The sequence below is a fragment of the Branchiostoma lanceolatum genome, chromosome 13, assembly GCF_035083965.1.
Source record: "Branchiostoma lanceolatum isolate klBraLanc5 chromosome 13, klBraLanc5.hap2, whole genome shotgun sequence".
NCBI classification, from domain to species: Eukaryota; Metazoa; Chordata; class Leptocardii; order Amphioxiformes; family Branchiostomatidae; genus Branchiostoma; species Branchiostoma lanceolatum.
In genome coordinates, this window is record NC_089734.1 from 18,473,628 (window position 1) to 18,495,649 (window position 22,022).

General features: G+C 43.2%; 3 protein-coding genes across 3 annotated transcripts; 1 reads left to right on the top strand and 2 right to left on the bottom strand.

Moving 5' to 3' along the window:
- Positions 1-711: 711 nt before the first annotated feature.
- LOC136447622 (regulator of chromosome condensation-like) lies at positions 712-3,990 on the bottom strand. The gene is made up of 5 exons (XM_066446653.1): positions 3,547-3,990; positions 3,193-3,397; positions 2,627-2,878; positions 2,352-2,510; positions 712-1,742 (listed from the first exon to the last, which is right to left on the bottom strand). The coding sequence occupies exons 1-5, from the start codon at positions 3,883-3,885 to the stop codon at positions 1,570-1,572; spliced, it is 1,128 nt and encodes a 375-aa protein (XP_066302750.1). The 5' UTR covers positions 3,886-3,990; the 3' UTR covers positions 712-1,569.
- Positions 3,991-4,057: 67 nt separating this feature from the next.
- LOC136447761 (uncharacterized) lies at positions 4,058-6,929 on the bottom strand. The gene is made up of 4 exons (XM_066446805.1): positions 6,888-6,929; positions 4,743-4,880; positions 4,346-4,432; positions 4,058-4,228 (listed from the first exon to the last, which is right to left on the bottom strand). Exons 2-4 carry the CDS (start codon positions 4,878-4,880, stop codon positions 4,058-4,060), a joined length of 396 nt encoding a protein of 131 aa, XP_066302902.1. The 5' UTR covers positions 6,888-6,929.
- A 4,716-nt stretch (positions 6,930-11,645) lies between these two features.
- Positions 11,646-15,711, top strand: LOC136446766 (tumor necrosis factor receptor superfamily member 1A-like). The gene is made up of 4 exons (XM_066445316.1): positions 11,646-11,743; positions 12,085-12,327; positions 13,637-13,714; positions 15,449-15,711. Exons 1-4 carry the CDS (start codon positions 11,716-11,718, stop codon positions 15,547-15,549), a joined length of 450 nt encoding a protein of 149 aa, XP_066301413.1. The 5' UTR covers positions 11,646-11,715; the 3' UTR covers positions 15,550-15,711.
- The last annotated feature ends 6,311 nt before the right edge of the window (positions 15,712-22,022 follow it).

The window sequence follows — 22,022 nt, forward strand, 5'->3', positions numbered from 1 at the left end:
ATTATATAAAGATCGTATGTACATTGGATTGATTTTACATGTATAGTACTAAATAAAGAATCTATGTATTATACAGGGATTTGTCTCTCTTAATTATATGGGTCAGTTTGGATAGGCTATGTGAGGGGTTTTACCCGGCGAAAATTAAGAATATATGGGTCAGTTTGGATAGGCTATGTGAGGGGTTTTACCCGGCGAAAATTAAAAATATATGGGTCAGTTTGGATAGGCTATGTGAGGGGTTTTATCCGGCGTAATTAAAAATATATGGGTCAGTTTGGATAGGCTATGTGATAATAACGTTAATGACCCGCCTGTTCCTCGGTTTATATGGTGTCATAACGCCTGGTCAGGTGCTATAACCACCTCATAAAACCACCTCGTTCGCTTCGCTCACTCGGTGGTTTTATTCGATGGTTATAGCACCTGACCAGGCGTTATGACACCATATAAACCTCGGGGCGGGTCATTAACCCTTAATTAATCCATTCATTCATTTATTCATCCATCCATGCATACATACACACACATATGCACATACACACACACGCACATACTCGTACACACACGCATACACACACACACCTACAGACACACACACACACCTACACACGCGCGGGCGCGCGTACAACCTTGGCGAAGGTAATTATTGAAAATCATGCATTCAAATATTTGAAACGTGTACGCAAATACAAGCAACGAAGACAAAGCTAAACTTATGACTTGTGAAGTTTTAATAGTATGACATCATTATATGTTTACTTATTTTCTGTTGTAAATGTCTGCATGATGACAGCAATTCCATGTTTCATTTCATATCTATATGTATTTGATCTATTGTAGGAATATTCTCTTCTCCTGGAAAAGTAGCTGTCAGTAGACAGCTAGAGAAAATTCGAAACACCAGTAATGGAATCAAATATCATTGCATAACAATTGGAACGGCACAATTTATGACAAATTGCTTACAGTATACACATTTGACCCCATGCCACTAGGACCGCGCTCTCTCCGCGCACTCTGCAAACTGAAATTTAACAGCGCGCTCCGAGAATTTCAGAGATAAAAACGAATCTTCTTACGCTTTGTGTTTTTGTTGTATTTTCAGACATACTTTTACATTTTACAATTATGAAATAAAAACAAGTCCAATTTAAGTTGCAGCGAGGGCGAAGCGCAATCGGCGTTTGATAGAAAATGGGCAGTCCTAGCAACAAATCTAATATCTACACTTTCCCATACAAAGGGAGCAGATATAACAATATAAAGTACATTAAAGTATGATTATCAGCATGCACAGGCGACAATTTGTTTCCATGATATGTAACGGTATGCGTTCTAAATAATACGGCTTGTTTTGTCCAGCCCACCTGCATTATTCGGTGCATGGAAAGTGAGTTACATTACACATAAGCAGGTTTAAAGATTCTTATATTCTCTTGTTAAGTTACATGGAATTCATATTAACTTTTCTCTGACTTCAATCTCATTATCTCGATGTTTAACCTTCATCGAATAATCACAAACAGTTGTATTCATTTTCCACACCTTCAGTTTATGGAAACCTTATCATCCTGGTGGGATTCGGAGGTCGCATAGCAGGAGGACATGTTGCCCGCCCGCGCTGATGTTCTGCGCGGGACCGGGCAACCCCTTCACCGGGACCGGAGCCGGCACCTCGAGCTCCTCTTGGCCCGTGCCGAGTTGACCGCAGACTCCGGATCCCCATGAGTAGACATGGCCTGTAGAAACAAGAGGAAGCGCAACCATCAGACAACTTAACAGTGGGAGTTTCCATAAATGAGAACAGGGGGCTTTAGTAAAAACAATTTCTCAATAGAACAAGGGGGCAGTCGAGTTGTAATAAGTTTGGTTCAAACAATACGGCATGATTTAATATTTCAATATTTTAATCTGTTGTACTAGACATCGAAATCTACTTCTCTTCAGCTTCGTGAGTGTGAAGAAAAATGAAGTGAAGTCTACTACAGATGTATACTTCAGCCTCGGAGGCTGCAGTACTCTTTTGTAGTAGACTTCATTTCTCATAGCTTCAATGTCTAATACAACGGTACAGATTGTTTTACTTTTTTTCAGTTGTAGTACTACATATTGTAATTTACTTCTCCCGTAGACTACAGATTTTTTTTCTGATTGTAAAGAGAAATGAAGTCTTACAATGTACTACAGAGGAGTACAACAGCCTGCGAGGCTGAGGTATACGTCTGTAGCAGTTTCACTTCGTTTTACTCACGAAACTGTAGTCTACGAGAGAAGAACACTACGATGTAGAGTACCAGCAGTTTAAGACACACGTGTAAAGCGCGGCTACATCTAGGATAGAAACTAACCTTCACTCGTCCGGCAGAATGAGACCCTGGGGCCGGCGGCGACCTGACTGATGTTGGGGGGCAGGCCGGGGACGGGCTGGGGTCGGGGTACTGGGGTGTCGATTAACCTCCCGACGCCAAGAGCACCGTCTCTTCCACCGCCCCAAGCTATGACGTGTCCTGTGTGCAACACAAGAAGAGAACTATGTCAGTGATGATGTTTTATAAGACATACTATCATTACAGTTAAGTTGATTGCATTGATAAATAAATTATTAGTATAGAAGTAGACCAACCTGTGGAGCAGAGGGCAATCCCGTGGTAATCACCCATGGCCACCTGCGTCACGCCGCGCTGACTCAGGGCCTCGAGTTTCGTCCGTCCCCAGATAATCTCGGGCGTCTCCAGCGCCAGCTGACACAGATGGTTCGCGCCGCAGCCATAGACGTCGGCTGTGGAGGTGATGGCGATGGTGTTGTAGCCGCCACAGACGACGTCTGTAAAGTCGGCGGCTGCGACGCTCCATGGGCGGGGCGTCATCAGCAACCCTGGAAAACAAGAAAGAACAGCGTCAGAATGCTTCCGACAAGAGACTGTGAACATAGTACTCAAGCATTTAAGTTTCTGTTTGCAATTGAGTAAATGAGAAATTCATCAACATATAGTTATAAAGTTGAACTATCGGAAGAGCCAGAGCAGGTTGTCGCGAATCGCAGAGCTAAGTAACAGAACGGTTACGACGTTTGGGCGGTCAAATGACAATCGTGCATCATCCGTTAGGGTTTAAAAATAAATTAAAAATCCCAGAGGGTCTATAATTCATTCATATAGCCATTACACCTGAATATGTCCCTGTCCTCACCTCTTGATGATTTCTTTTCAGCAAGGCGTCCACGTATTGAGCCCAACTGGCCTCTGCCTGCACATCCAAGAGTGAACACGCGATTGTCGGTCGTGAGGACCGCCAGGTGTTGGGCACCAGCCGAGATCTTGCGGGCTGGTGCTTCCAACCCGGTCACCTCCACCAGGCAAGGGCCCATGTTGTGCAGCACCTTGCCGTCGTCCCGCTGGATAAACGATTGCACAACAGGTTCTGAATTTACGTACGGATCTAGCTGGCTAGCTGACTATCTACGGGTACTGTTTAAAGCACAAGTGAAAGAAAGAAGCAATAGACCTCTAGTTCATGAATTCACAGTAAGTAAGTAATGCTTACTTTCAGAAGCCCGCACCAGTATAGGCGACCCAGGGTGTCGAGGACGGCTGTAAAGCTGTCCCCGCATGCGACCTGGGCCGCTACCCTGGCCGGGCTTGGGGAGGTGGAGGCGACCACCTGGCAGTCCTCTTCCTCGGATGTAACCCTGGCCAGGGATCCATCATCATTACAACCGGCCGTCCAAATCTGACCCGCAGATGTCAGGAAGGCCGAGTGCATCGCCCCGGCGGCCACGTCCACTATGGTGGTACCAGTGGGAAAGGCCACCGGGGTCGGCAGAAGCCGATCCTCATCATCCCCCTGACCTAACTGGCCGACGAAGCCCATGCCAAACGCCATGGGTTGGCCAGTCGGCCGAGGGGGGAGAGGAGGGCACTCGGCCGACGGGAGGGACGGCCGCTGCTCCGACGGAGCTGGCCAGGGCTGCCTCGGACCCGTGCTTGCCGGACCTGTAGGATTGGGCGAAAGTTTTCCTTATCATTTTTTTTACTTGATGAAGAATATCATAATTTTAAACATTGAATACGTTGAATACTTTTGGCAGGACGTAGCACAAGTAAAGCAGTAGTACTGCTAGGTGTAGCAGTTCAACAAAAGAAGTGGGCAACTTACCCATGATGCCCATGATGTCCTCGAGGATGGCCTCCAGGCTGGTGCCGCGGCGGGCTCTCAGATCGCCGAGCTGCAGGAAGAAAGAGAAAAAACAGCAAGAATTAGAAACATGGCTTCTCTGCCTGAACACCGTCATGATGACAATGTTGGAGCTCTGTGGTGTCAGCGCATTACGCGTTTTACTTACAGCCTGCACCGCGGTCACCAGCAGGCCGGCATCCTCCGGATCCAGCCGGTTCAGTCCGGTTTTGACCCTCTGGCCCTTGACGAAGCTCTGAAAGTACAAGAAAATGATTTAAATGCCGCACAGTTAGATACTTAAAGTATCAACAACAATGCTACTAGTTTATAGATCAATGAATGAATAGAGACCTTTATTGTACACATATACCCACTGGGTACAGGTCACAACAAAAGAATAGTAAACAGATACATAAATAAATAAATAAATAAATATACAATCTTGTGGTACAAAATTGGCGTTTTCCGGCAGCGTAAAACGTCAATTCAGAACACATACAAAAACATCGGACAAATAGATTCAAAACGTAACAAGAGTAGCAATAATGTAAAAGTCAACGTACGGCAGTCTGGTGCCAGCTGACACCAACCTCCGCCGCCTCTTCCGCCAAGGCAGAAATGTAGAGGCAGCTTCGGTTGGTGGTCATAAGGCCCCTCCCCCAGAGGGAGAGGAGCCTTGCTTTCTGCTCCTTGGTCAGCATCTGTGAATAACAACAGTATATTTCACACACAATACCATATCGGATAGACTACACAGTAGCTCAATGACAGTAAAGGGACATCGATTACCATACGTCAATGGGTCCTACTATGTCCATTCAAGGTTAAAAAAAGAGTGACAAGGAAGAGAACGGGTCAACACTAGACAACAGAACGGGTCGCGGGCCCGTCGATTCACATAACAAGTAACAGTTATTCGTTTGAGACGATCAAGCAAATTAAAGAAGACGCTCTATTTACATTCAACAACGTAAGCAACGGCACTCACACTAGAGGAAAAACGCCTTTGAGATTTCTAAAAACAGAAGAAAAAAACGAAAAATAAGTAACCGCTACTGTGATAGAGTAGGCAGGCAAGCGTTTATTGGCCTTATAAGACAGTTGTTCGCAAAATCCTATTACGCTATTACGATTAAGTGAAAGTGCGGCGTTGTTTACTTGTAACTACGGAGCGAACGTAACTGTATTCAACCGACATTTTCTTAAAGAACGTTTAGCGTGTTCGATAACGTAACGTCCGCAATTTAGAGATTCATTGAAATACAATCGACGCGGAAAGAAAACTAACGTTTCTAACATGGAAAAAATTACTAAATTTAAGTCGCTGTACTTAAGTTATCATGCCATCGATCTGAATCTAACATCTTTAAAAGCAATCAAACGTGTCCTGCTTGAATAGGTCGTCTGAGACGTTTACGCTAACACGGGCGTTCGGTTATGTGTTAAACAACTTTAGCGATGAAAAGGTAATACATACAATGAGCGCTAGAGGGAAAACGTGCAAGAAATTTTTATGGAATATTGTACTACTGCTCGTACTGTGAGAACATAGACAAGCAAGATTGTATTGGCCTGAAAAAAACTTCATCGCGAAAGAGATTGTTTAAAAAATCTACTTTTCTAACATTTGCGTTCGAACGAAGTACGATCAGGTGAAAGTGCGACGTTGTTTACTTCTAACCACGGAGCGAAAGTAACTGCATTTAACCGAAATTTTCTTAGATAACGTTTAGTGTCTTCACCAAGGTTACCGAATGTAGCATTCCACAATTTAGCTTTATTCTAAAATACAACTGACGAATGGATAAAGCCACAAAAATAAACAAGAAAGGACCTGTTCTTAGCAAAGGAAAACTCTTACAAAAGAAGTGGCTAATCACAATGGCTTCACGTCCGGTGTATGAAACACTTGCATTTAACAGATATACTTAAAAGCGTTCAAAGCTGTTCTGTTGGTATCGGTCTTCCGAAACGTTCAAGCTAACGAGATGTTCGAGTAAGTTCAACGATACTTAGCGATGTAAAAGTAATACATACAACGAGCGCTGGAGGGAAAACGTGCAAGAAATATCTACGAAATATTGTACTACTAGTCCTACTGGAATAGCATGGACAAGAAAAAATCTAATGGTCTGAAAAAATCATTCCCGAAAAAAATGTAAAAGAATTTTGCTCTGACATCTGCGTTCAATGGAACTGGTGATAAAGTGAAAGTGCGGCGTTGTTTACTTCTAACCACGGAGCGAAAGTAACATTTAACCGACATTTTCTTAAAGAATGTTTAGGGTCTTCACCATGGTTACCCAACATAACATTCCGCGATCTAGCTATATTTTGAAATACAACCGACGCACAACTCACAGAAATAATCAATTAAACTAACGTTCCTAACAAAGGAAAATAATTCTTAACTGAAGTCGTCACGACATCGATCTTTATCAAACATAAAAGTGATCAAACGGGTTCTGCTGGTATCGCTCGTCTGAGACGTTTACGTTCGGCTTACGTTCAACTTACGTTAGCAATGTAAAAACAGAAAAGAAATGATACAAAAAAAGTACATTGGCGCGAAAAGCTGAATCATCTTCATCGTTACTGACAAAAACTCATCGTTACAGACAAAAACTCTCTATACGCAAGTACAGTACATGTACTATGATTACAGTAGTTGTAGATACGCCACTAGCATAAGCATTACTTTCACTTACTTCCTGTACGCCGGGACCGCTACACGTCTTCCTCTACTTGTGGTCAGGGTCAGAATGAGATGTTTGAAGTAACGGAGGGGCTCGGGTTGCCTTCGTTCGAATGTTTTTTGTTTGTTCGAGAATTTGTTTGTTTATTCGGGCACGTTTACCTGGGTCACAGTACATAACATTCGGTTCGAACGTTCGAAGCGTAGTTGTTGTGTCACCTTTGTTTTCCCCATAGTGCATAATCATGTACCCCATCAACGTAAGGTTACGGCCGTATGGTATTGTATACTGATATGTCTTGGCTCTAGATACTTATGTGATACACTATTTTTGATGCTCAACATTACCTACATGTTACATCTGCTATCACTGTTTGTAAACTTGAGAGTGAAAGTGATCTCGAATCGGTTTAGCTCGCCGAAGAGCTACCTTTCGCCTGGCCGTGACAGAGAAGGCAGACGCTATGTAGATTATTTGCAGGTTCATAGCACCGGAAAATTTTCCCCTCTTTTCGATAAGTACAATAAACAGTGGACCACGGCTTAACGTCCCATCCTAACGACTGCGACCCTTTCCGGTAGCGTGCATATCGTGTGGGCGGCAACAGTCGGGACTCCAACCACATGGTGCAGAGGCAGAGTCGCTAACCACAGGACTACGCACGCTACTCCTGTAGCACAACAGGGGTCTTACGCACTATGCGATCCTCAGCCATTGTGCCGGGTTAACTAACGTTAGCTTTCTTGTGAGTATCTGCTGTCATAAAGTCACAATCCAATGGTTGATGAGTATTTCAATGTGCACGTACCTTGTCCAATAATTCTTGTACAGACCTTACAACTACGGTGTTCCTACTATGCATAATATTAAATATGAATACAACATCATTATGACATTCATTGTTGCTATTCATAAAGTCGGGGCAAAAGACGATTGCGAAAGAAGGGAGCTCTCTAAAGAAGCCACCAAAGTCCATCTTAATTTCTCCACGCTTGCAGACGAAAAGAAAACTTCTCTAACATCACACATCCCATTCACCGTTTCGGAAAAAGAAGTCAAACGCGGGCGGGAAAAACCTATCTCTCCAGCAAAAGAACTAGACCCCGATATGTTGAAAATCGCGACTGATAGGTTTGTTTGTTTGTTTGTTTGTTTGTGCCTTTATTTACTCTCGAAACATACTCTAATCGGCCCTCAGGGCCGCTTTTCATAGAGGTCGAGGTGAGGAGTGTCAAGGGGTCAACATAACAATAGATAGATAACTAAATAGGTAACGCTTAGGGTCGGAAATGTGAAAATGAGGAACTATAGTTGCACTATGATGGGATACCCCGCGACTGAAAATAAAAGTGACGTCACTAGCGGAACTTGTTATCTCCATGAAAAAAGGCTTTTTCATGAGATACTGTTTTGCTTGCGTTTGGTGTCTGTGTGTATGTTTGTGTCACCGGACGCTTAAAGTCGCCATAACTGTAGAACCTGTACATGGATTGAAATGATTTTTGGTATGTGGGTGGGTGTCAGGTGGAGGAAGGTCAAGGTCGATTTTGGGCTTTCTGGCATGTGTGACTGGAACTGCAATGGCGTATTTGTTAAAATCTACAATGTAGAAGAACTGAAGAGTGGATCGACAGATCGTCATGTTCTTTGGTACACAGGTAGGTTAGACCAAGTTGTACACACTTAAGTGCAAACTATGCAAATGAGACCGAATTTGCATAAGTTAGGAGGTAAATCGTTTGCATGTGTGTCGTCGGATGCTTAAAGTCAGCATAACTGTAGAACGTGTAGATGAATTGTAATGATATTTGGTATGTGGGTATGCGCTGGGAGGAGATGGTCAAGGTCGATTTTGGGCCCCCTGGTTTGTGTCCCTGGAACTGCAATGGCCTATTTGTAAAAATGTTCTAAAGGGGAATAACTGAAGAAAGGAACAACAGATTTTCATGTTATTTGGTACGCAGGTAGGTTGGACAGAGATGTACACACTGAAGTGCAAATCACGCAAAGTTAGTGTGTTTGCGTGTGTGTGCGCGTGTGTGTATGAATGTGTCACCGTGTGTGTATGTATGTGTCACCGGATGCGTAAAATCAGCATAACTATAGAACGTGTAGATGAATTGTAATGATATTTGTTATGTGGGTAGGTGTGGGAAGGAGAAAGGTCAAGGTCGATTTTGGGCCCTCTGGTATGTGTCACTGGAACTGTAATGGCGTATTTGTCAAAATCTTCAAAGGAGAATAACTGAAGAAAGGAGCGACAGATTTTCATGTTATTTACTTGGCAGGTAGCTTAGAGAGGGATGTATACAATGAAGTGCAAATTATGCAAATTGGACTTAATTTGCCTAAGTAATGGGAAAATTCATATTTGCAGTGTTGGCCATTGTGGCACTTCTAACAGCTGTTAGTGTTGATAGCGAAAGTAGGTCACTGTGGAACCTGAGCCCCCGACAGCTGCAGGTGGCCGGGGGTCATACCATTGAGCGATATAGAATGGGGGGAACTGGTTTAATACAAAAAAAAGTTTCATGGAGATTTTGGGTCCTAAGACTCTTGTTATTGTTGTACACTGCGCAGTTGCGGAAGTTGGTTAGCCTTGCAAGGCAGGCTCTGTTTGGTCAAGGACATTATATGTCCTTGGTTTGGTAGACTTACAGGAGTTTTATTCAATTGATATAGGCGCCGTTTCTTCTTCATCATTTCCACTGGTTTCTGATGGCCAACATTATTTCGCACGCTACAGCAACTGATGTGTGAAAAATGGGCAATCAGAAGCAAACAGTATTCAGAAATGGTGTCAATTGATTTCCCCAACTGGTGCCTGCTTTGGGTAAGGCTACAGGATTGGTAAGGATGGTTTCACTTCCGCATTCGTCATTGCAAGAGTTGGTGATAAATCACGCTTGTCCAGATCTGATAATCTAAAGTTTCGGGTTAGTTTTCAACCCATCTTGCTGATGTTTCAAGTCTTCATCTTCACTTGAGGCAACAGAGGATCGAGGGATCGCTGCAAATTGTGTTGAGAGGCCCTTGTCGTTATTTTTGGGAGCCAAGTTTATGGGCACCCGACACTGGTCACGAGACTGAGACATCATGATTCATGGTCATGCTTAACGGTAGGAAAATACTACCATGAAGTTTCCTGCAATTGAAAGTTGCCAAATATTTCCGGTGACTTCGGTGGAAACATTACAAGAGATTATTTAGACTTAAAGGTGCGTAAATGTCTTGATCATTTTCAATGTCGCAACATAATATTTTTTTGCATGTTGAGATGTAACAGTGTTACATAAATCAATGAGGTTTTATAAAACATACCAAATACAATATTCAGAAGTTTTTTGCACGCTTGAATTTCAATGTATTTCCGACACTTAAAAGGAAAAGGTAAAACATCATGATCATGAGACTTTAGATCATCAGAAGATTTCAATGTGAACTGAATATATGAAAACAATCCCCAAAGCAATTTGCGGATTATTGATTATCACCAGAAAAAGGTCAAATACTTAACTGAATTTGTTTGATACATTCTTAAGAGCATAAGGCAGGAAAGTAAATTCTAAAGTTCACAAATCCAGTCCCTTAAAGCAACAGGCTATATTTTTGTGGCAGAATTTTCCAATGTGTCATTTGACAACAGTCAAGTTACATAAGCCTTATATTATAGTAGGGTTCTTGGAAAAGGTGGGCTGGGCTAGTGGGGTGGTCTACCTCAGCAGGCTACCCTTTCAAGATCATCCTGTCAACAGTGCAAATTATTTTACTGTTGACAGGATCATATAACAGCCCCCCCCCATAACAGTGCAAATTTTTTCAACTAGAAATGACTCATACGTACTTGTTGCAAAATCGCACATGTCTGTCGGATTCATGGAATTTATTGAACATGGCAAAGATTCAGAGAAGAAGAAGAAAGATTCAGTATAATTGCCCAGTGAGAGGGGGTGGATTCTTCGTAAAGTCTGATTCTCAAGCTCTCGGTTGGTTTGAATGACTCAATTTTCAGCATAAAAAAGTCAGTGGTGACAACGAACAGCTGTTCACTTGCACGTCAACCCAATAGTAACATACGTGTCAATCATGGCTAAGTCCAGCATAGAGGGCATGGAGTATCTGGCATATAACGTTATCATGATGTGGAAATTTGGTGCCTAACGATTCAACAGACATTAGAGACAAACCACCACAGTCTATAATCACCGTCCTAAATATACAATGTACGTCCCAAAATTGCCCGCCAGTTGGATGAACACGATGAAAATTTGATCGGTTTAATTTCTAGCACAAATGTGTCTGGGATCGCGCTGTGTTGATACACTGTGATGATGGCCACCATCTATTTGAACTATACACCTACTAATACCTGAATTGGTACTAACAGTATATCACTATATGCTGGCTTCTGATTGGTTGCCAACAAGTTGAAATAACCCGGCTTCATTGAAAAATCCTATCAACAGTGGAAACTTTCCAACTGTTGACGGGATGATCCTTAGGCCCCGATAAGTTGAAAATCACAAATCAGCGCTCCCCCAAAAAAACAAACGCCCACGCCACCCGGGAAGCCTGCAAAGGAAGCTACCTGTCAATAGCATCAGGCAATTCCATAAGTCTGTCTGGCCAAACGCCAATATGCATGCAAAGCCTTGGGGCCCAGAGACAAGCCTCCTGAGGTAGTCACCTCCCCACTTTTTTGGGAAAGCTGTCATTAATATTTTTTTTGTGATACATTATGCATCATAATTTTGTGAATAACTTCTGAAAGTTTTTTCTGATGACAGGACGTTTCCCGAAGAAACATGACATCAAACAGTTGAAAGACAAATGAACATAGATGGCAGCTTCCATGAACCAAGTTCCAGGTAAGTTGAACAATAATGGAAATATGAATGTTGTAACATTGATAATAGGAGTTTATTTGCAGACCTATATCTGTATAGAATCTCAGACTGTCGGAATTGTGTTTGATGAGAGTTGACAGATCAGGTTAGCATTTGAGGGTAAAGTTTTTATGGTCTGAACTTTTGATTGAGATAAAGACTCCACTTTCATAGGATGATGTATTACCAACTTGAAGGTGGTATTACTGACATACTGTGTTACTGTTTTGTCTCCCCAGCAGGTAGTATATTTTCTAACTATATCTATTACATACATTTACAATTACTAATAAATGTATATTGAACCCCATACATCCCATTAGATACCCTCCATCTCCTATATGTGAAGGAACATGTGGGAGTGAAATGGAAGGACCTGGCTCGAAGGCTGGGGTTTGCTGAGTACACCATAGGAGTGTTTGAAGCCAAACATAGAGACCCAAGGGAGAGCTGTATGGAGATGCTGACATCTTGGCAACAAAGGACAGGGTTGGAGGGAACAATTGAAGTACTGAAGGAGGCACTTGTAAATGCTGAGCTGAAAGGCATTGCTGATCATTTGGAAGGTAAGAGGTAATACCTTTGGCTTAATAAAAAATTGTCCTTATTATATAGAATACATCACATCCAGTGCCCAGCCGGACAGCTTGCAGGAACGAAAAATATGATATAAAAGACAAATTACTTGTATATTTTGCTGTTAGTATAAACTGGGTCGTCCACATGGCATAAAGTGTGCTCCAACTGAGTCCATTAGGGGCAGCAGTAAGCCAGATGGTGTCTTGACTACCTACATTGGACTGTCTGCGTGCCCCTTTTCTTTTGCAAGTTATGTTGATTTAGCTTTATTTGTTACAAGGGAAAGCTTTTTCATCTCAATAATTCATAGCAAGATGGCCATGTTCACTTCCTGCATTGAATAATATTATGTAGCATTATGCATAGATGGGCCTGTTGAATTTAGCATATTGTGGGAACTCCACAGTTGTTAGCCAGGTGTCCCCATGGCTAAATTGCACTCCACTGGCCTACTCAACTAATCTACCTCCATATAGCCCCAGACAGCAAGGGATGGTGAAACACTCCATCCCCAAGTGAGGGTCTGCATGCATGGGGTGCTGTCTCAACAACACTTGAATGTTAAATCTCAGGAAAACGGCCAAGTACATATTTATGGCACTCAGTCAAATTTTTTATGATGCAAAATGTAGCAGTCTGCTTTACCTGCTATTATGGAGAACTATACTATTTACAGAAAAAGCCAAGCAGACCCTATGGTGTCAGGAACAGTATCCATGGGGGCCAGCTGGATATTGTCCGTGGATACTGTCCCCTGCTACCGTAGGATCTGCTTGGAGATTAGCCCCAACCCCCATAATTGGCCTGTTCACTCTTGGATTGGATTCTATTAAAGACAAAATGGATTGGTGTGAGCACAGATTTAGATAAACGAGCATGTGGGTGTGATGTTTTAAAGAAGTGATCTAACAGAAGAAAAAAAAACAGGACTCAGGTGGAGGATTGGAAGATTTGGGAGCACCTACTATACTGTGTAATCATGAGGTCTGCTGAGCTGTTAACTATATATAATGGAAACTTTTAAAAACCTGATGAAAAAGAATCATATTCATTGGATAGTTACAGTATTATATGGGAACCATTACTGATACTGTATCCCCGATCTTGCAAATTATAGCTTATTTTCTTTGGGAATAGACCCTCATGTATGGAGAAAGATTTAAAAAGAGACATTTTTCATCTATGGGCTAAGAAACATTTTTGATTTATCATGATTAAAACTGGGAGCAGGAAGTCTTGTGTAGAATTTTAACATCTGGTACAATGCTGTTTTCTGACTCTCAACTTCATACACAGGTGAAGTTTTTTCCGGGGACAACCAACTGACACCTGCTTCAGCTGCTTTCAACCTGTCGAGATGGAATTTTGTTGGAAGTAAGTTTTTAAGTTTTTGGTCGGGTTTCTGTAAAAACCGGTGCCCCGGGGGCCTCGTTTGCGGACGAAAGACGTTAGCAGAGTGTCTTGACTTCCGACTTACTTCGCTGTGACGCGATGTGCCACAAGTACACACAACCGATCGGGTCTTATACCTATCAAGCATGAATAGAAAGCATGCAGTAACATCAGAGTTTTCCCCAAGTTGTTTTCCTAAGTTTACTAACGCCGTGCATGGTGAGTGGAAGAATTGCAGTCTTTAATTTATAGCGAATGTTATTAATTACCAAGGACAAATTTGATCTTGCCTGTACGAAGGCTCATTCATTTGTTATTTATCACTAAATTCACGGGGCGGAGTTAAAAATCATAAACTCTTTGAAAAATCATCGCCCGCCCGATGGGTGTCTCTCAGTCTGTATGCTGCGATTGGCCCGCTGGTGGTGCGTGTGTCGTTGGCATGGCAACACGCCGTGGGAATCATCCCATGCGCAAAGTGTATCATGACCAAACCGGCTTAAACAAGACCAGATTACGGCGTAAAGAATCTTCGAATTATGCTTCGCCCCGTTCTCGTATATAAAAGAAGGAAGCCATGAGCTCTACTGTTTCCTTTTCGCTGCAGGCGGCCTAATCATGAATTCCTCAAGCCCGAGTTCCTGAGGCCCAGAGGCAATGCGCAACATGTGCGCCACTACATGATGAATTTGACATATCCGCCGAATGATCTTAGATGTTTACAATGTTGGCTCTTTGTGGCTGCCGAATCTAGACTTTCCGCCTGTGTGGTGGGGCAGGCAGAGCGTGGAAGTCGTGCGTGGATTAAATTACTGAACTTGTAAGTAACATTTTCTGCCTTCAAAATACTTGATCCAAGTAATCCCCCCCAAATAACGTTTTGTACGGAAGGGACGCACAATTCTGCCCTGCTGGACGTGAACCGCTGTGGAATTCATTTTAGCACTTGATTTTAGTGATATTGATTGTACATTCGGGCTTAGAACTTAAGTTTAGTATAGGCATTGTACCCCGCGGGGTGTCGTGCGGGGTGCCCCGTGGGTTTGGGGTACCCCGCGGGGCCCCAGTTTTTACAGAAACCCGAACCTGTCAGTAAGAGCTGCAGTCTTGTCAGATGTATTGAAATTCTACTGCATGACAGACCTGATCACTTTCTTGTATGTTTTGTATCAACCCAGATAGAATCACTGCATAATCTCATGCCAGGCCCACAACTTGTTTAATAAAATAGATACTGTAGATGTCAAAATTTTTGCATTGGTTTGATGCTTTTGCAGTAACCTCTTCACCGCAATCTTAAAACCACCGCAAAAATGCTTGTTCTATCTTCTGTCCACCCACCCCATTGTTTTAATTGCAAACATAAAACTACCGCAAGCTCTCCATGCCGCAAAAATAGATCCCGGAAATATAAAGGCATAAATTTATAGTATATCAAGCAATTAAGCCTTTGCACATGGGTCTATATATACGACCCATCCATCCCTCTGCGTTTAAGTGATTACAGTCACAGGCCATCTGTCACTGCCAATCAGGTACTGAGTCCCCCTTCTGTTGTTTGATGGTAGTTTTCTGGCCACTTAAATGCAATGAGAGGGATCATTTTGCAGTCTTATACATGTACGCCAGGGCCGTTGCTTCATCCATACACAAGTGATTGGCCCGAGAGGATGAATCACTTATGCCAAGATGGTCATCAATTATTCTTTCTTCCAGATGGCCTGACGTCAGACAAGAAGTTGAGAACATTGTTTGTGAGGATAAGTAAGAAGATTGGTTCAGACTGGAAGGACCTTGTCCGAGTGCTTGGGCTCTGAGTGAAGCTGACATCAAGACCATGGAAAACAGCAACCCAGGAAATCTGAAGGATCAGGCATACCAGGCACTGTTGCTATGGCAACAGCAGACCGCTGAGGGTGGCATCCTTGCAACAGCAGAGGACCTGAACAGTGCTCTACAAGACTGTGAACTGGAACACCTAGCAGGTGAGTGTACGCATTGTTACCTCCATCAAAAATGGAGGACTGGTATTGTTTTTGGTGTGTACAATGTATGTCTGTGTGTTTCCGGTTATCTGTACGTGGTCACCATAATTTAACCTCTGGATGGATTGTAATGATATTTGGTATGTGGATAGATGACAACGGTCAAGGTTGTTTTGGGCCCCCTGGTGTGTGACCTTGGTACTGCAGCAGAACTTCCGTTTTTTGTATCTCATGTTCTAGACATTTTGGGTGTTAGATCATAACCTTAATCCCCATCACTCACGTGCACCCCAGTGAAAGATAACACCTTTCTCAACTAGTCAAAGAAATCAAACATATAGCACCTTTATGGTGTCTCAAGTGGTGCCAGTCAAATACCAGACACCTCTCTCACCTGTGCGGTGTGTCATATAAACCTTAGGCAAGAAGACACACTTGTTTAAAGCTGTGCCAGCACAAAGTCTTACCTGGGCCCCAGTGAAAGAGAACAAACCATCCTACTGATTCTCCATCACCCCGTACACCCTTGTGCACTCTCATTGGGAGTGCACAGGGTGCATCAGATATAGGTAGGATGAATGAGAATGCACCAGGGTGCATCAGATATAGGTACGTACCTATATCCAAGGAGGTTATATTTAACCTCCTCGCTATATCTGATGCACCCTGGTGCATTCTCATTCATCCTACCTATATCTGATGCACCCTGTGCACTCCCAATGAGAGTGCACAAGGGTGTACGGGGTGATGGAGAATCAGTAGGATGAATAAGAAGGGTGTACAAGGGTGCATCAGGTATACCAAGTTGAAGCTAGCCCTCGATTCGGCCTTCGATTCACAGCCTTCGATATAGGTAGGATGAATAAGAATGCACTGGGGTGTAGGAGAGTGATGGAGAATCAGTAGGATGAATAAGAAGGGTATACATTAGGGTGCATCAGGTATAGGTAGAATGAATGCGAATGCACAGGGTGCATCAGATATAGGTAGGATGAATGAAAATGCACAGGGTGCATCAGGTATAGGTAGGATGAATGAGAGTGCACAAGGGTGTACGAGAGTGATGCAGAATCAGAAGGATGAATAAGAAGGGTGTACAAGGGTGCATCAGGTATAGGTAGGATGAATGAGAGTGCACAAGGGTGTACGAGAATGATGCAGATACAGTAGGATGAATAAGAAGGGTGTACAAGGGTGCATCAGGTATAGGTAGGATGAATGAGAGTGCACAAGGGTGTACAAGAGTGATGCAGAAACAGTAGGATGAATAAGAAGGGTGTACAAGGGTGCATCAGGTATAGGTAGGATGAATGAGAGTGCACAAGGGTGTACGAGAGTGATGCAGAAACAGTAGGATGAATAAGAAGGGTGTACAAGGGTGCATCAGGTATAGGTAGGATGAATGAGAGTGCACAAGGGTGTACAAGAGTGATGCAGAAACAGTAGGATGAATAAGAAGGGTGTACAAGGGTGCATCAGGTATAGGTAGGATGAATGAGAGTGCACAAGGGTGTACGAGAGTGATGGAGAATCAGTAGGATGGATAAGGAGGGTGTACAAGGGTGCATCAGGTATGGGTAGGATGCATGAGAGTGCACAAGGGTGTACGAGAGTGATGCAGAAACAGTAGGATGAATAAGAAGGGTGTACAAGGGTGCACCAGGTACAGGTAGGATGAATGAGAGTGCACAAGGGTGTACGAGAGTGATGCAGAAACAGTAGGATGAATAAGAAGGGTGTACAAGGGTGCATCAGGTACGGGTAGGATGAATGAGAGTGCACAAGGGTGTACGAGAGTGATGCAGAAACAGTAGGATGAATAAGAAGGGTGTACAAGGGTGCATCAGGTATAGGTAGAATGAATGAGAGTGCACAAGGGTGTACGAGAGTGATGCAGAAACAGTAGGATGAATAAGAAGGGTGTACAAGGGTGCATCAGGTATAGGTAGGATGAATGAGAGTGCACAAGGGTGTACGAGAATGATGCAGAAACAGTAGGATGAATAAGAAGGGTGTACAAGGGTGCATCAGGTATAGGTAGGATGAATGAGAGTGCACAAGGGTGTACGAGAGTGATGCAGAAACAGTAGGATGAATAAGAAGGGTGTACAAGGGTGCATCAGGTATAGGTAGGATGAATGAGAGTGCACAAGGGTGTACAAGAGTGATGCAGAAACAGTAGGATGAATAAGAAGGGTGTACAAGGGTGCATCAGGTATAGGTAGAATGAATGAGAGTGCACAAGGGTGTACGAGAATGATGAAGAGACAGTATAGGATGAATAAGAAGGGTGTACAAGGGTGCATCAGGTATAGGTAGGATGAATGAGAGTGCACAAGGGTGTACGAGAATGATGCAGATACAGTAGGATGAATAAGAAGGGTGTACAAGGGTGCATCAGGTATAGGTAGGATGAATGAGAGTGCACAAGGGTGTACAAGAGTGATGCAGAAACAGTAGGATGAATAAGAAGGGTGTACAAGGGTGCATCAGGTATAGGTAGGATGAATGAGAGTGCACAAGGGTGTACGGGGTGATGGAGAATCAGTAGGATGAATAAGAAGGGCATACAAGGGTGCATCAGATATAGGTAGGATGAATAAGAATGCACCGGGGTGTAGGAGAGTGATGCAGAATCAGTAGGATGAATAAGAAGGGTATACAAGGGTGCATCAGGTATAGGTAGGATGAATGAGAGTGCACAAGGGTGCATCAGATATAGGTAGGATGAATAAGAATGCACCGGGGTGTAGGAGAGTGATGCAGAATCAGTAGGATGAATAAGAAGGGTATACAAGGGTGCATCAGGTATAGGTAGGATGAATGAGAGTGCACAAGGGTGTACGAGAGTGATGGAGAATCGGTAGGATGAATAAGAAGGGTGTACAAGGGTGCATCAGGTATGGGTAGGATGCATGAGAGTGCACAAGGGTGTACGAGAGTGATGCAGAAACAGTAGGATGGATATGGATAAGAAGGGTGTACAAGGGTGCATGATAGGATGAATGAGAGTGCACAAGGGTGTACGAGAGTGGTGGAGAATCAGTAGGATGAATAAGAAGGGCATACAAGGGTGCATCAGGTATGGGTAGGATGAATGAGAGTGCACAAGGGTGTACGAGAGTTATGCAGAAACAGTAGGATGAATAAGAAGGGTGTACAAGGGTGCATCAGGTATAGGTAGGATGAATGAGAGTGCACAAGGGTGTACGAGAGTGATGCAGAATGAGGCAGGATGAATACAAGTGCACAAGGGTGTACGAGAGTGATGCGGATTCGATGGGGTGGTCTACAGGGGTGGGCTAGTGGGGTGGGCTACCTCAGCATCTACCCTTTCTGGGCCTCAAGGCTATGTATGGGGGTTTGGCCTCTTATGGAATTTCCTTGAAGAGGAACTGGGTCAAGCTGTGGGTGGGCTAGAGGGAAGGCAACAGCTGATCATATGGCGGGGGGGGGGGGTAGGTAGCAGCAATGAACTCCACCAAGACTGGTAGAAAAGCCATAAAGAAACTTCTAAGTACTCAGTATACAATAGGATGTAAGGGAAGAGGTACAAGGGGAAATGAACTGGAAGTTGGATAGGGCAGATAGGAAATGAGAGAGCCTTTGTTTGACAGAATTCAAAACATATGTCTCACATTTAGACTGGAATGTACCTGAATGCATGTGCTTGTATACAATGTACAATGATTTCTACAAAAAACTGTGTGTTTGTACAATGACTATAGTGTTGCTGTTGTTGCTCATTTCTTTCGTGTAGCCACAATGCTTAACTGTCATGTTGGCCTGACTGAGCAGTAAAGGAACAGGGAACATGGCCCTCCATGTTTAAAAATCTAAAACTGGGGATAACAAACTCCTGCACGATGTAAATGTATGCTCATTGCCAACCTCCACCCCCCAATCCCCAAAGCAATATGATCAGTTGCATTCCTTCCGGCCCACCCACAGTGACCCATCTTTTCCATTCGATGCTAACCCCCATGCATAGCCTTGAGGCCCAGAAAGGGTAGATGCTGAGGTAGCCCACCCCACTAGCCCACCCCTGTAGACCACCCCATCGAATCCGCAAACCCTGCAGAATGAGGTAGGATGAATACAAGTGCATAAGGGTGTATGAAAGTAATGCAGAATGAGGTAGGATGAATACAAGTGAACAAGGGTATGACCGAATGTACGTTAGAGGGCATGGATGTGTACATGTCAGTGACGTATGGCAGCTGTGGTTGAGAAGTGCTGTAATGTATGTGTAAATACATGCCTGTCTGTGCTCTCGCGCACATGCTCATTTGCATAATTTTGAAAATTGCGCGAAACACGTTTTGACTTTGAGCACCGGGGAAAACGGATATTGGGCCGGCATTCAAACATTTCCCGAACTTACTGCATCAGCTACATGTGCGAGTTGTATTTTCCAAAAAGCTGCCGTAATATTTGTCCAGTCGAAATGCATAGAAATGGTCAATTTTGCTACGATGTACAAACGCAAGCCATGTGAAGAAAATTATACTGACTTCGCGTCAAACCATGGATTTTCTAACAAAGATAAAACATTCTGGTTTTCTTTATTATCATCCTATCCAGTTGAATCCACATAAATTTGATAACTGCGTGAAAAAATGAAGATTTTGAACCCGGCGTGCGGTGGCGATGCGGCTTCTACCGGCGCGCCGTGACCGTTATCGACAGTGTTACTGTACTCGCGGGACTGAAAATCGTCTGGCCGCGACCGCGTTGGACAGGTGGCCGTTATAGCCTAATTCTTAATGCTTATGTCAATGGGAAAAATCCAAGGGACCGACAAAAAGTGACCACTATGGGCAGGTGGCCGCTATGCAAAGGTGACCGCTAATACAGGTTTGACTGTAAATGCATTGGTCTGAATTTGATAGATAGTTTAGTAAACTATATCTAATAATAATAATAACGAGTCTAAAAATCCTTTGTTGATAGCTGCAAATGTTATTTTCAGTATGTTGTAAACTAGACAGAAACAGGACACTAACAACAAAATGGAGTTAGGTTTACAAATAAAAGGTAAAAAGGAACTGAGAATGTTACTGTCATTACTGGTGTGGAATTCTGGCTTCTTTTTCCTTCCTTTTAGACCTCCATGGTTTATCTCACGAAATTGCTCAGGCAGTTTTGAAAGAGTGCCATCTAGAAAAAAACACTGAAGTTTAGCTCACCTTTTTATGATTTTGAAGCAAATACTAAAGCTAATGAAACATATACTTCTATCTGTTTGAAATCCTTGTAGATGTGTATGGTAGGCCGGCATAACTAGTGATTTCCTTTTTTGTTATGAAATATGATGCAGTTTTGTCAATTTTTCAAAAGTTCACAGTCACTGTGGCCTTGGGTTGAGGGATTCAGAAGTTTGCGTTTTGGTACAAAATTGTTCATTCGGTGGAAAGGTCTTTCGTGCTAGTCTTTAGGACCCCACCCAAGCAATTGAGGACACTTTCTATTGTACTACAAAAGATGTCAATCATACCTCATCTCGGTGTAATTAGCTCATTTCATTAATGAATTGTGAATCATCTGACAAAGGAGGGTGTACACAAAGGAGGGTGTACTTGATGAATGAAATTCACACTGGCGTTGCTATCCCTGTCTTCTGTGCTGAATGACATTAACACTGCTGTCCCTGGTGCTGAATAGCATTCACACTGACACAGCCATCTCTGTCCCTAGTGCTGAATAGCATTCACACTGACACTGCCATCCCTGCCCGTAGTACCGAATGGCATTCACTCACACTGACATTGCCATCCCTGGCCCTTGTGCTGAATGACCATCCTGATGGTGAATGAACCATTGAATTACACCGTACAAGTAATATTGGGGACCAACTGAAAACAATTGGTTATGTGTGAGAACTTAAATTGAGGGAAAGAAATTCCATGGTATGACTATGAAGTTGACTAGAACTGCAGAATGACAAGGAAGAATGGTGCACAAACTGTTGACTTTAGAAACAACAATTGCTCCCGATCGGATCCTTGATATTATTAACTGTCAGGACCATCTATGAGTCCTGAACAGTTTGGAAGTAAGGACTTGCCAGTGCTGATGTGATGGTTACGATACAGTACTCCTCTTTATTTTGTATCATTTCCTGAGGATGTTGATGTAAGTTTTGTATTTGAATATCACAATTCTGTCCTTTTCTACTTTGCATAAAAGACTACAAATACTGTGCGGTGACTTGCCCTGTGCTTGACACCGCCGGCCAGCAAGTTAGGAGAGGGAATATAACTGGTCTTACCTGGTTTGATGGCAACATGAACGGAGTCGGAAGG

What these genes read in the sequence shown, in the direction of transcription:
- LOC136447761 (XM_066446805.1), bottom strand. Translation starts at nt 4,880, where the DNA reads ATGCTGACCAAGGAGCAGAAAGCAAGGCTCCTCTCCCTCTGGGGGAGG. An exon ending in TCAGCTGGCACCAGACTGCC is followed by an intron (nt 4,433 to 4,742) that starts GTACGTTGACTT and finishes TTGTACTTTCAG; the next exon opens with AGCTTCGTCAAGGGCCAGAG. An exon ending in TGGTGACCGCGGTGCAGGCT is followed by an intron (nt 4,229 to 4,345) that starts GTAAGTAAAACG and finishes TTCTTCCTGCAG; the next exon opens with CTCGGCGATCTGAGAGCCCG.
- LOC136447622 (XM_066446653.1), bottom strand. Translation starts at nt 3,885, where the DNA reads ATGGCGTTTGGCATGGGCTTCGTCGGCCAGTTAGGTCAGGGGGATGAT. An exon ending in GATTGCCCTCTGCTCCACAG is followed by an intron (nt 2,511 to 2,626) that starts GTTGGTCTACTT and finishes TGTTGCACACAG; the next exon opens with GACACGTCATAGCTTGGGGC. An exon ending in ATTCTGCCGGACGAGTGAAG is followed by an intron (nt 1,743 to 2,351) that starts GTTAGTTTCTAT and finishes TTGTTTCTACAG; the next exon opens with GCCATGTCTACTCATGGGGA.
- LOC136446766 (XM_066445316.1), top strand. Translation starts at nt 11,716, where the DNA reads ATGGCAGCTTCCATGAACCAAGTTCCAG. An exon ending in TTCCATGAACCAAGTTCCAG is followed by an intron (nt 11,744 to 12,084) that starts GTAAGTTGAACA and finishes ACATCCCATTAG; the next exon opens with ATACCCTCCATCTCCTATAT. An exon ending in GAGATGGAATTTTGTTGGAA is followed by an intron (nt 13,715 to 15,448) that starts GTAAGTTTTTAA and finishes TCTTTCTTCCAG; the next exon opens with ATGGCCTGACGTCAGACAAG.